The sequence below is a fragment of the Glandiceps talaboti genome, chromosome 4, assembly GCF_964340395.1.
Source record: "Glandiceps talaboti chromosome 4, keGlaTala1.1, whole genome shotgun sequence".
Lineage (NCBI taxonomy): Eukaryota > Metazoa > Hemichordata > Enteropneusta > Spengelidae > Glandiceps > Glandiceps talaboti.
In genome coordinates this window covers 5,930,328-5,944,417 of record NC_135552.1, presented here as the reverse complement: position 1 = coordinate 5,944,417, position 14,090 = coordinate 5,930,328, and the positions used below count along the sequence as shown (strand labels likewise).

The 14,090-nt window shown below is 37.1% G+C and overlaps 1 protein-coding gene across 1 annotated transcript; it reads right to left on the bottom strand.

Annotated features, from left to right (window-relative positions):
• Positions 1–757: 757 nt before the first annotated feature.
• LOC144433752 (uncharacterized) lies at positions 758–2,140 on the bottom strand. The gene has a single exon (XM_078122114.1). The coding sequence runs from the start codon at positions 2,138–2,140 to the stop codon at positions 758–760; it is 1,383 nt and encodes a 460-aa protein (XP_077978240.1).
• Positions 2,141–14,090: the final 11,950 nt, after the last annotated feature.

The following is a 14,090-nucleotide window of genomic DNA, read 5'->3' as shown; positions in this document are numbered from 1 at the left end:
TTTTTGCATAAATTTACTGATGGCGTCGGACGGTGTACACACAATACTAGGCAATGATAGACACACAGACACTTACTTTTAAAGCATACTCGTGCATATTTTAAAAATATTCGATTTTGATGCAAAATAAATATTATGATTGTAAACAACTCAGAATGTAATGACGAGAATTTCCATTTATGAATACATACAATGGAATTATGTTATTGATTGTAAATGCGATGGAACTAGAACATTGCTGTATATCGCTAAAATGAAGTAGACTTGGTGTAACATGGCTTTTAATTAATACTCACACCCTCAGACAACTTCTAATGCAAAAGAAAAAATTCCATATCGGTGCCGAGGACACCGGGGATGTAGAAGTAGTCAAGTTGAAATGTTGAATTACGTGTATTAGTTAGAAAGCAGCTTTAAAGTCATCAAGTCCACGTGTAATGTTTTCACTAGTCACTGAACTGTAAAAGGAATAGTATACCAATGCTTATCCATGTTCAATGTGATTTGGTAAAGGACCCTGTTCTGTTTATTATGTCTAGAGTTGGAATATGTATAGCTCTGTGTCAAAAATGTAACGTCCCATGAGTGAGACACCAAGCCTACACCATTTTAGATATAAAACGACATGTAAGGAGAGTAACTACATAACATAGTTCGATGTTACAGACAATGATTATCAAGTTGGGTATAACTTTTGGTTTTTCCTTTCACTTAGTATTTTCGTTACTCTGGCCACTCTGTTATGTTTGAGTGATTCTTACGTGTCCTCCGAAATGATTGCTAGGGGTAGTCTGTTACTGTCGTGCCCCTTACCCTCAACCAGGTTCTTCATCTGTTTCGTTTTCTTCGACCTCAGTTCACCCCTTGTGTCTTTCTCCCCGCTCTTACCTCGTTTGCCCTTCCTCGCTGCGAGTTTCTGCATCTTCTGTTGATGTTTATCTCGTCCGAATACGATGGCGAGACTCGAAATCTTCTTGTTCTTTCCTGTCTTGGAGTTAGATGGGGTTTTGGGTCTCTCGATCTGGGCAACTCTTCTATAGGACACAGAACTCTGATCGGCGTAAACAGCGAACAAATTGTTCAACAAAGTCATATGTCCACCTCGGGAAAACCCGAAATAGTCGTCCTTTTTAGTCAAGTCTGGTCGACTACTGACAAAATTGTCAACATGTTGGACGTGTTCGCCTTGAGTTGACGCCATTTCTAGTAAAGTTATCGCCGAATCTAAGGATTTTGTTGTGGCTGTTTTGTCCGTGAGCAACGGTAAACTTGGTACACTAGTTGTTCTCCGTTGTTTGGTTAGTAAGCTGGACGAGTTAGGACGGTGTGTGATGCTGACTTTACTGTAAACTGTCTCAGGCGCCGAATAGCTAGTCACCATAGATTCATCCTTTAGCGTAGATAGCGATACCGCCGGTTTCAGTGGCACATTTAGCGGTACGGATTGACGGTTTCTTCGCGTTCTTTCTATCCTCCCATAGGAGAGTTTAATAGGGGGAAACATGAATTTTTTCGCTCTTTGTCGCTGTCGTTCTTTCTCATCAGCTAATCTATCGTTCTCTAATTCTTTGGCATGTTGTGTCCATTCAAAAGCGTTCCAGTGTTCTCGATTATCGGCCATGTATGGATTTGCTTTCCCTTCATTCAAGAGAAGGTCCCCTATTTCAGACAGCCCCAATTTGCGTGCATGTATGAGGGGTGTGCAACCATCATTGTCTGGGACATCAACGCTTAAATGATAATACTTCAACATACGAAGTAACAATTTGATCAATTCTTCGTTTTGCGTTTTGACCGCATATATTAATGAAGTATTGCCGTCCACATCTTGTCCGTTTAAGTTCACACTTCCAGCACCGACAGAATTGAAAATTCGTCTAACCTGTTTGGTTCTTTTGTATTGGCACGCATACAACAACACAGTCTTTCGTTGATTGTCTTCCGTTAGGACATCCGCTCCTCGTCTGACCAAATATCGGAACGTTTTGTCTCGCTTCTGTTCATCCATGATTAACAACGACGCTATGAGAGGCGTCTGCCCTAGGCTGTTTCGACAATCCACCTTCACACCGAGATCTACTAGAATCTTCACGTCCGCAAGGTGAGCTTGTGCAACTGCATCGAAAAGTCGACGAGCCATGATGTTATGTTTGTACTGTATGTATTGTCTATGATACTATATCAGCTCTGGTTCGCATACATGCTAACGGTGAGATGTCATCCCCGGCAACTGGTAAGTGGCGAAGCAAGACTAAGCCTATTTATGTTGTTGACGCCAAAGCAATGTTTGCCACCGGATTGTTCTGTGGACAAAGCGAAATTTTTTCACAGTGAATAGGTTCTTTGACGTTATAATCAACACATCCCGTGTCCTTTTCGCACACAATCACAATAGCCCGTCACATCTTTGACCCACCGATCATAAAAAAAGAACGGTTTCTATGCCAATCAATGGAATTATAATGGGATTTCTAGGGTGCGCAAGGGATCATGGGAAAACTCAATCGCGTCAAATACATTACGGAATCGCTTGTGTAAATATAGAGGCACCTGTGAATCACAAATACATGTACTAATGAACACTACATACACTGGAGAAGAGATTACCTGTAGACGATTATTTTATCCCAGATGCAAATAGATGAAACAACTCGACAGATTAATTTAATAAAGTTCAATTTAAAGTGCATACATACAAGTTGTTGGCATGGCAACACTAACAACTTGCAAGTACTCAACAGGGAATAGTGCAACTAAAACATATGGCCTGTGCATCTCAATAGGAAAAATAACCAATGTAATTCACAATGCTTTGTAACTATGTATCTGATGTGAGTCTGACCACCGATTTTCATACTATGTGTACGTTTAATTCATCGGTTGATTTTGGATCGGAGTCATTCTCGCAAACCAGAGCTGTTATTTCTTCCGCCTTATTACGAAATAACGAACCGGACGGCAAGTTTCGACGGTGCCGTAAAAGAGGCCGTGGTTTGCGATGATGGATCGGATTAATCGTAGTCTTGGTCCTATATACAGTGTACCACTGACGATAGTAATGGAGTACATTGAGTAAATTGCGTACGTAATACGGCCAGTCTGTGCCATCCTCGATAGCGATGTTCGGTCATGTGTCGTATTGTATCGGAAGAACATCCGAGGTCTAGCAGCTAGAGTAGTATCTAGACTACATTGCCACCGTGACCGTTGTTGAGTTACAAACTATGTTGTCATCGATATCCAGACGAGGATCGGAGGGAGGGAGGATGTTGAAAGGAACCATGGGGGTATCGGCACCAATTGGCACTATTTAAGGTTGTTCACCCCTAGAGCAGGAAGGACAAGACACACTTCATCATAACATCCATGGGATTTCCGCTGTTTATTATTTATTACCATTTAAACACCAAAGTCATTGAACTCTTAGGGAGCCTTCAGTATTTACACTAAGTGACCCTCCCCTTTGTCCCATTTTGTAAACCATGACCCTCCCCATGACAGTTGCATATACTGAACGTTAATCAATATTTCCATTATATGTATACATACACATTAAATGATTTGGACTCTGTATTAGAAAGCAATATTTGTACATATAAAGTGACAAACAGTGAAAGACTGGCAAGTTACATTTCTCTTATAATCATACACAATCTAGTTAGTATCTAAAACGTGTTTTCCATGTTGTGCATACTCTGCCGGTTCTGGTCACATATAAAAATTCCCTGATATCATTGTCATCATCATCATCATCATCATCATCATCATCATCATCATCACCTTCACCTTCAGTATTGCCATTTTCAGTGTCACTTTAATCTGACTGATTGTCACTACTTGTATAACAGTCCGTGTTCTCTGTTACATTCAAAATTAAATGTACATCTAAGGAATCTTCTTATACATGAACACTTTCTTCACAATTGTCAATTTGTTTTGACTTGAACCCAAGACTTTGAACATTTCTTACCATGCCATTGGATCAGGCATTTTATTCTTAAATAAAGTTAATAAGTAAATAAAGTTTTTTGTGAAAAGTCAAAAGTCAAAAGTCAAAAGTCATCATCATCATCATCATCATCATCATCATCATCATATTTTAACAACAACATGCATGGACAGTGTGAGTGATAAGGTGAGATGGTACACTCAACAAAATTAAATGTATCGTTTTATTAAATAATTTTCTTACAATATATGTAGTTTTATTTTTGTATTTTGGCATGTAAACTACTCGTAAAAATAAATGTTGAGTGCTCATCTCACTTTTACATCTCAAAACACAAAGAAAATTGGCAATCATTGAATCTTCAATTTGATCACAAAACTACGGATTGTAAAATGTGACTCCCCCCCCCAAAAGACATTATAATACAAAATATGACCCTCCCCCAAGAACGTGTTTGTAAAATGTGACACCCCCCCTCCCCCCCCCCCCACGATTTCACCAGCTCTCCCACTCTGAAGGCTCCCCGCTCACTTACGGCATCCGAGACATCATATTACCTCATATAATGAGTCAGATATGGATTATTAGGGGAGGGGGATATGAACCTCAAATTAAGAATAATAGAATACGAATTTTGTTGGATATTTCTAGATCTAGTTCTTCAGTATGACAATGTTTGGGCGAAAGACGAGACCCACAAACTGGTTGGGTGCCAGGCAATCTGATTAAAATCCGATGTGGTAAAAGCGGCTAGATGTCCTTATTTACCTATATTCATCGTGTTGTGACGTCTGTTTTGTTCGGAGTGATCGCCGCCTTCCCACGCGATCACTCCGAACAAAACAAACGTCACAACACGATGAATAGAGGTAAATAAGGACATCTAGCCGCTTTCACCACATCGGATTTTAATCAGATTGGGTGCCAGGCTATTTCCTAACGTAAATGTAACAACTTACAATGACAATATTAATGTAATACTTTATGCAGAATTGTCTATGAGACCAATGACATATACTCTCTGATGAGTTGGAAATCATGGCACATGTGGTATGACTTGATGACTTGGTAGTAATACTTCATTTCAGAGTTCAAGTTGGCATATTGACCTTTTAATACGTTAACGTTAGTATCAGTAAAATTGGAGATAAATGGTCATAGAATAGCGGGAAAGCTATCAAAACAAACGAACAAAAACATGTAGTCGTGAGGCTGATAGATTCAGTGTTGCTGTTGATGTACTGGGGAAACAATGATCTAGTCTTCAAAGATAAATATTATTGTATATGTAATGATTTAAAATGAATAAATTGATATAAATATTTATACTCAATGTATATAACACCAAACTATATTGTGTCTATTCTATTTTCTGCACGTTATGTTACATGGCAGGGTCACATGGTAAACGAAGAATAATCAACTTTGTTCTGGCGATTTTCCGGATTTCTAATATCATTTTTTCAATATATATTTCAAATGAAGTTTTAAATATTGTTTCCTCTCATTGTTTTTTTTTTACCTTTTGCATATCGTTATCACTGTCTTATCAGAGTTTACCAGCTTAGCGTTAATTAGTAGATTGCTAATCCGTGAATAAACTCACGGGCTATAATTGGCATATAAACACATCGTTTGCTTCCATTAATCGGATCGACGTCGAGGGTTTATGGATCAGTAGATGTTTACACTCACTGAGCAATGTGTTAATTGGGCAAATAACCAGATCTGCTAGGGGAGAACTCCTAGGACTCCCTCATCGTCAGAGGTCACTCATGAATTCTATCAACAATCAGATGCACCAACCTTTTGACTGTCATAAGTTGTCTTAAACATTGTTACCCTATGCTCATTTTAGATGATATTGTCTTTTAAAGATGTGAAATCCAAGTTTGAATAATACTACCATAGATGTGCTAACCTTTACTATAAGGGTCGATGTCATTTAATTTAAGCACATGCTTCAACCCTATTTATAAACATAGATTCTCTCACAGCCCTCGGAGCTTCGCATTACTAAAATCACAGACAAGAATGTGCTAAAATTAAAGCTCGAACATCCTTGTACTGTGCGCCCTCATCGATCACATAGAGGTAACCATTCGTTGACATGTGACTCGACTGCAACGCTCCGTGATTTCGCGAAGCCTCTGGGTGTAATTCGCTTGGCTTTAATTTTGGTAATGCGAAGCTCCGAGGGCTGTAACAGAATCTAGTGTAATCACAGACATGTAACACACAGATTGGAAATCTTTGACCCTTATATCGATGACGTGTTATTTTTTAAACAAAACCGACAGTACCGTACCTGAAGAGGAACTTCAGTAGCTTACGTCGCGCAAGAGACCCTTGTAGCGTACCCGAGGCAAGGATCGAGTTGATACGGAGTCGGTCATTTCCCCGATGATAAAATTGATTTAAAGCTGAAAACTGATCAAAAAATTGTTTTTCTTTTGAGGAATGCAATATGCCTTTTACCAATTTTAAGCATATTTTAAAAATGATAGAAATATTCTGAGCTATTACATTACAGCAAAATGTACCGGTCCGGAAGGTATTTTCTAAAATCTTCTGGGTCATCATGAAGATAGGCCGGCGTTTATTTCGAGCCCTGTCCCTCAAACCTCAATGACTTCGTCAGCAATGGGAAACACATGCTGCTCCGAGATAATAATCTTGTTGTGTTGAACTCAGGGGTCGGCCAAAAATAAGAATTTTTTTTTCTGATGTCGGAGATGCAAATTAGTGTCGGTCGGGAGATGAGAAACAGAAAAATAAATAAGGCCGCCCTTACCATACGGATTAAGGGCGTTTACTTCATAAACACGTACGGGCATTCGTATTAGGATAGTCTGTGTGTTTAAAATAGGACATCTAAAGGTAGAAAAGGTTTTCCGCTAACTGATATCTCTCTCTCTCCCACACACACACACACACACACACACACACACAAGCACATATACATACGTACATGCATGCATGCATGCAAGACTGTCATCTCTCATAAATATACGATTAACGGCATCAAAATCGACCGTGTAAACCAAGTCAAAGATCTTCTCGTTGTCCTCTCATCTAATTTAAGCTGGAAGTTACACATTCAGGACATCGTCAAAAAGGCCAAGGCTTACAGTCTAATTGGTTTGATAAAGCGCACCTGCAAGTATTTCCATGACAGTTCTTGTATCATTAATTTATATAAATCGCTTGTACGGAGTCAACTAGAGTATTGTCTACAAGTTTGGTCACCCCATCAGAAGTATTCAAAGTCTTCAATCTCGTAGGAAATTGCTGACACAAAATGGTTCACCCACAGGTGATCCAGTTCTATTCAAGGTGTACGATATTGTGAGTATAAGTCATTATATCTGACAAAACAGTGTCAAAAATCATTTTGAGTTGCAGCTAGCGCAGCTTTGACTACCACGTCAGCACTTTAATGCTAAAAATTAATATTGTCTATACCTTGCAAAACACTGACATATTTTCAAGTCTCAGTACTTTTAGAAAAGATGTCCTAAATGAAATAGTTGATGTGTGAATTTAACGCAATTTCGGTAATTTTATCTTCTTTTAATTTATTTTATTTCTATTTTTACTAGTGGTGTCAATATTGTATGCATTTTAGTCTTTCGAATTTCAGAGTGTCTGTAAACGGGGTAATCCTGTAGACATCTCAAATAAAAAAAATATTTAAAAAAATGAATTTAAAAAAATACATACATACATACATACATACATACATACATACATACACACATACACACACACACACACATACACACATACATACATACATACATACATACATACATACATACATACATACATACATACATACATACATACATACATGACATATCTTTTGCCATACATAGATATTGCAAAGAAGCTCTCTTCATAATCTCTTTATTTCTAACCTTCAGGTTCATGATATACTGGTGAGACCAATTGAACAGAAACAATAGGAGTATTTTAAGTTGAGAGCCCATACCAGCCTGAATGCTGCATCCCGTCATGTCAGTATTCCACGTAAATTCGACCATACTCCTGTACTCATTGACTTGCATTGGCTCCCAGTTGAGGCCAAGATTAATTCAAAACCTATACTCAAGATAATCAATCACGTAGCACCATTATACCTGTCAATTAATTAGCATTTATGTTCCAACACGAAATATTCGTTCTGCTGACAAGCTACACTTAGTCCAACCCCGTGGTAATTTTAATAAATTTTATGGCCAGAGGGCTTTTTCAGTGTGCGTACCGCAGTTTAAAGACACATGTTTTTAGACAACATTTCAAGTGATTTAATTTAAATGGTCGGTTTTATTGGAAGCGATTGATTTTAACTTGTTAGATTTTATACAATGACAATGTGAAATATTTTAGTGGGACAGTTTTATGCTTAGTGCATCTGTGTGTGTGCTGTTATTTTCTTTACATTTACAATTGTTTAACTTCAGTCTATACAAGGTGCTGAGACGCACGTATAGCGCGTTTTCTTACAAGAAATAAAATAATAATAATAATAATAATAATAATAATAAATAATAATAATAATAATAATAATAATAATAATAATAATAATAATAATAATAATAATAATATACAGCAGTATATTGTAAAGTACCCGGGGGAGATACTTGTCAGGTAACGCACTCTTAGCTACGTTAGAGGAATGTAGCTCATTCAAATCTTGAGCAGTGCATTGAATACTTCCGATTTTCGTGTCATAGCGCTCGGCGAATGTGCCGATATAGTTTACGACAGACCCTTTCACAGCATCATTCATCTGCAAATGTTATCAACCGAATTCACCGACGATACGCGATTGGGACCTTGGATAGTACAGTTTCTTCGTAACACGTAAGTACTATTGTTACAGAAAACCCCCAAATGCTAAAATCTTATGATCAGAATTGAGGTGTTCGAGACACACTGAATCCTGGTCATAAAATTGTAGCATTTGAGTGTTTTTTTTTTTTTTTTTTCTTCCAATAGGAGAATTCCTGTTGTATTGTTCAAACACAGTCCCTCTTTCCAAGTCAATATTTAAAAACGAAGAAACAAATAAACGAAATCTGTAACCCTGTTCTAGGTATGTGAATGTTACAAGGAAGTTCAACGTTCGCGATAAAGATGGCTTCGAGCACGGAACTCCTAGCTTATCCAAGAAGTGCAAACTTTCTTTAATATTAACATGTATCCATAACACAAAGAGGGATACTTTTAATTATTTCGCTATTATCTTTTATTGACATTTAAGAAACATAATTCATTATATTCAAAAGCTTTTGCAGAATGTTGCTGCGCCTCATGCCATAGCTGAGCCTCATGCCATATAGCTATAGTACGTATTTCCTCACCTCCTATAAATGGATTATCAAAATAGGACTGTTCACAAAACGACTGAATCCACATGCAAATATAAACTAGTATTTATTTTGAACATAAAGTTCAGTTGGAAAGCGTAGACACTGTGTAGAATGACATACACACGTTTTTCTTATGCTTTCTAGTTTGTATAATGGCATGCCTCCCTAAAGTGTAAATTCTGAACTCATTTAGAATTCAATATGAAGGACAATTAACATTAAATGGAAATACAAAATGGAGTATAAACTCAAGTTGTCACGAGTGCATTCACAGTTGTTACAATTTGGAAACAATAATACTTATATAGGCACTATAGTACCATTGCAAGCAGAGAACACCTTTCCTATCTGCAATGGTATTATCTGTTTAGTGTACTGGCGAACGTAGGTATGTTTCTCCATCAAGTTGTAATGTTTACCCATCAATAGTGCTGCTGCATTAGGAGAGGGAATACCCAAAGAATATTTTGCGCCGTCTGGTAGCGTTTTAAGCACGTGGTCTAACAAAGACTTGGCAACAATGGCAGAATCGGCGTATAAAGGCACAATATTAAATTCTTTATACATTGACCAGACTACGATATATCCTAATATTATGGGACTTCCCTTTTCATTACGTTTTACAGCAATGAAGGTGTAAACATCGTCAGCCAAACACCAATATTTGAGAAAATGCGGTCTAGCGAAACTGCAAACTTGTTCATCATATTTGACAAGGCTGTTAAACTGAACTGCATTTATTGGTAAGACATCAAACTGTTCCACCGTGTTCCTTCTCTTCATATTTGAGTGGTCAACATTTCCTTCCATTACTTGAATCTCGGAATCGATATGTATGTAACCATATTTGTTAGAGTATCGTCTTGATTGCGCTCTACTGCCAGCAATGCAGGATATATTTCTCACGCCGTCGAACGGTATATACTTCTTAAACATCATCTCTTGTAGCCCCTTCTTTTCATGTCCCTCTTTGGTGATTGATAATCCAGTATGGGTTAGATTCTCTGTTATGTTGTTTACAAGTAAAGTACCTATGTAAATAATCAAATGATTCAAGAAATATAATACAAGAAGTATTCTAAAGCATGTGCCTTAGTAGCCTTGATCATGACAATTTGCTATCTTAACCTTCGTCACGTCGAATGTCAACATTATTTAAAACATGTAATATACAATTATGTATGCCATATATGAAAAGTAAGCTTTACAAATCTATCTACTGATACTACCTCCTCGTCCAGAAGATAAGTACTAACAACATAAAAAACTACCATTCTCTCTTGGTGACACTAGTTTGAAACAGTGCTGTCCATATCGTGCATGGCCAGGAGATATTGAACATTTGTTTAGTAACATATTTTATTTCGGGAGGACTGTAAGTGTAATTAAATTTCAAGGAGATTAATACCATTGATATATCCTATATATGTTTGAACTCGATGATCACCTCGCGAATGTTTCCTCTTTGTTGACTACAAGTAGTCAGTTGCACTCCAGAAATAAGGATTCTATTTATATTTATTAGACCACTAGCACACATTTTCAGAGTGTTTTAAAGTGGTCACATAGATTGGGAATGGGTGTGTATTTTGACTGTTGTAATAATAACAATTTAATTTCGAAAGGTTTGAAACAACATAGATCAAAACAGTTTTTGTGATGCAAATAGTTGGAAATATTTAAATGAAACGATTTGTCATTGCACGCCTTCTTGTTAATAAACAGTGTAGACACAAGAAATCACAGCGCCATGTCCAGACTGTGCATACACTTGTCATTTCAAACTTCACCAGGTATACATGAAGAGTTAGTTTACCTGTGTTTCTATGTGGTTACGAGTACTTAACTCTGTTTACAAATTATGTTTAAAAAACCGTCTGCAGGTACTCCCACACGTTTTAGCACATTCTTATTTTATTCAAAAGGCTTAGCTAATTATCATGTAATATATTACAAACAGGGTTATGTCGTTTCATATTTGTTGTCACATACAATATTTATAGTACAGTTGATTTATCGGTTTAAAATCCAAAATCAATACCGATGTATCATCATCCATGTATCAACTTTCAACTTACCAATGATTTCATTAGCTTTTTCAGCAACAAAGATACCATTTCGAGAACACTTACGCATTGTATCGACCAGGCTTTCTGTGTAGTACCTACCAACTGCTTTCGTTAAATCACTGATGCTCGTCATATCATCTTTGGTAGCAGGTCGAAATTTGATTTCTGTGCTGAAAGATAAAATATCAAGAAAACAATTATGCTCGTCTTAGTATAACGTAGTTATTCTAACCACTGCAGACATATAAGTAGAACCTCTTAATTAGTTTAATATCTTAATGTCTTGGTTTAATAAAGAATAGGTTAGAAAGATTAGAAATAGCTTTATTGTCCACAGTTTAAACCTGGAAAATGTTTTCTAGTCAATTTCGACAGTGATCAAATAACAATAATCAATAATAATAAAAACAATAACAACATAATAAAAGGAAATAAACGCAATGACTCGGGTTAAAATTACAGACTTTGCAAAGTGCTTATCAACAGTAAGTGAAAAGTTGAGAGTAAGATAGCATATCTAGCTATAGGGTGAAATTTAAAAAAGTTTTTTTTTGATTTAACATTGAAATTGTTGAGGTAATAAAAGAGAAACATTTTACATCTTTAAGAGACAATATCATCTCAAATTAGCATAGCGTGGAAATATTAAAAAAAAACTTTAATACCATTATGACAATAAAAAGGTTGGTACATCTCATTGTAGGTTGGATGCATGAGTGACCTCTGGGGGTGAGGGAGTTCTTGGGGTTTTCTCCCTGGCAGATCTGGAGTTGTTTTGTTTTTATTAAGGCAATTTGTAGATTATTCATAGCCTTTGAGGTAATATTTCCAAGCTTTGAAAAGCTAACGTAAATGTAAGTTTTAAATGAGTTTCACATGTCACATAAAAATAGGCCCGTAACATTGGTATAGGGGTATTAATATTGCATGTATAGGCATAGACCCTACTCGTGTAGAGTCTGTGGTATAGTAACGTCACTGGTATGTTAGAGAACATAGGTGGTCATACCTTAGGCTAGTGTATAATAGAAACTGGAATGTGGTGATTTGTACTGTCGATAACATATAGTGTCCGAAATAGAAAGTGCATTAATCCCTTCTGACAAGTTCATACTGAAGTGTGGAACAATTCAGATTAACTTCTTTTATAAACCATCTATGAAGATTACCATTACGAAAGCTTTAAGTTCAGTTTTGCCCAAAAATCAGTTACATGACATGTTCTGTAACTAGTGTTGTAGCTAAGAAATTCATGTGCATGTATATGTCTAGTTATGTTTGAACTCTTACGTGAAATATTATTAAAGCATTGATGCAAGAAACAGGGACAAGAAAAAATATTTACATATGATGTACCACATTTCAGACAAGGATATATATATGCCATTGTAGAAAGGGATTTTTTTTCTTTCATCACAATCCAAAACACGATGACCCCCCTCCCTATCCATAATTTTCAAAACAGCATGACCCCCTACTGCCAATTTCAAAAAGAGGGTGACCTCACCCCCCGACCGGTCCCCCCCCCCCAGGCGGAAGAAACTGACCGGTCCCTAAACATTTTGCAGCGATTGACACCAGTTGCAGCGTAGTGAAAATTAAACAAATTGAAATAGTTGTGTGAATATTGGAGAGAATTATTGAGCATATAGTTCCAGTAACTCCCCCCCCCCCTCCCCACTCCATCCGGGTCAGGAGCTTCAAATTGTGTTAAGTCGAAGAAAACACTTGGTTACATCATGTTTATTATCCTCAATCAATGACGGCTTCAGACACTCACGGAGTTCGTGTCCGTTACATCAAAACGTGCATAGAAGTTGTTGAGATCGTTTGCAAACTTAACTGGGTCATCTGTAATTGCACACTCATCATTGTTTACTTTTCCTTAGTCAACACCCCTGCCTGATCTGTAGGCAAACTGTAATCAAGCCGATCAAGTGGTAACATATACCAGGCGTTCTTAACACTGCAACGAATGACACCAGTGCCACAGTGCAAAAAGAGCACTAAGGGAGCCTTCAATATTTACATGGGGGGGACGGAGTAAATCGCACATTATCTGTTAAGTAGAGCATGGCCCTCCCCCATTCACCATTTGTAAAAAGTGACCCTCCCCTTTGTCCCATTTTGTAAACCATGACCATCCCCATGACAACTGCATATACTGAACTTTAATCAATATTTCCATTATATGTATACACACAAATTAAACTCTGTATTAGAAAGCAATATTTGTACATATAAAGTGACAAACAGTAAAAGACTGGCTAGTTACCTTTCTTTTATAATCTTACACAATCTAGTTAGTTAGTATCTAAAACGTGCTTTCCATGTTGTGCATACCTTGCCTGATCATGTCACTTGTAAAAGTTCCCTGATATCATTGTCATTGTCATCACCACCTTCACCTTCAGTATAGCCGTTATCAGTGTCACTCTAGTCTGACTCACTGGTACTATCTGACACACTGGTATCATCATCATCATCACTGCTACAATCACCATTATATTTTAACAACAACATTAACGGACAGTATGAGTGATAAGGTGAGATGGCACACTCAATAAAATGCATCGTTTTATAAAACAATGTTCTTACAATATATGTATTTTTGTTTGTATTTTGGCATGTAAAGTACTCAGAGTTGTCTGGTCAACGATCTCTGTTAAAGTCCGTTACATCAAAATGTGCATA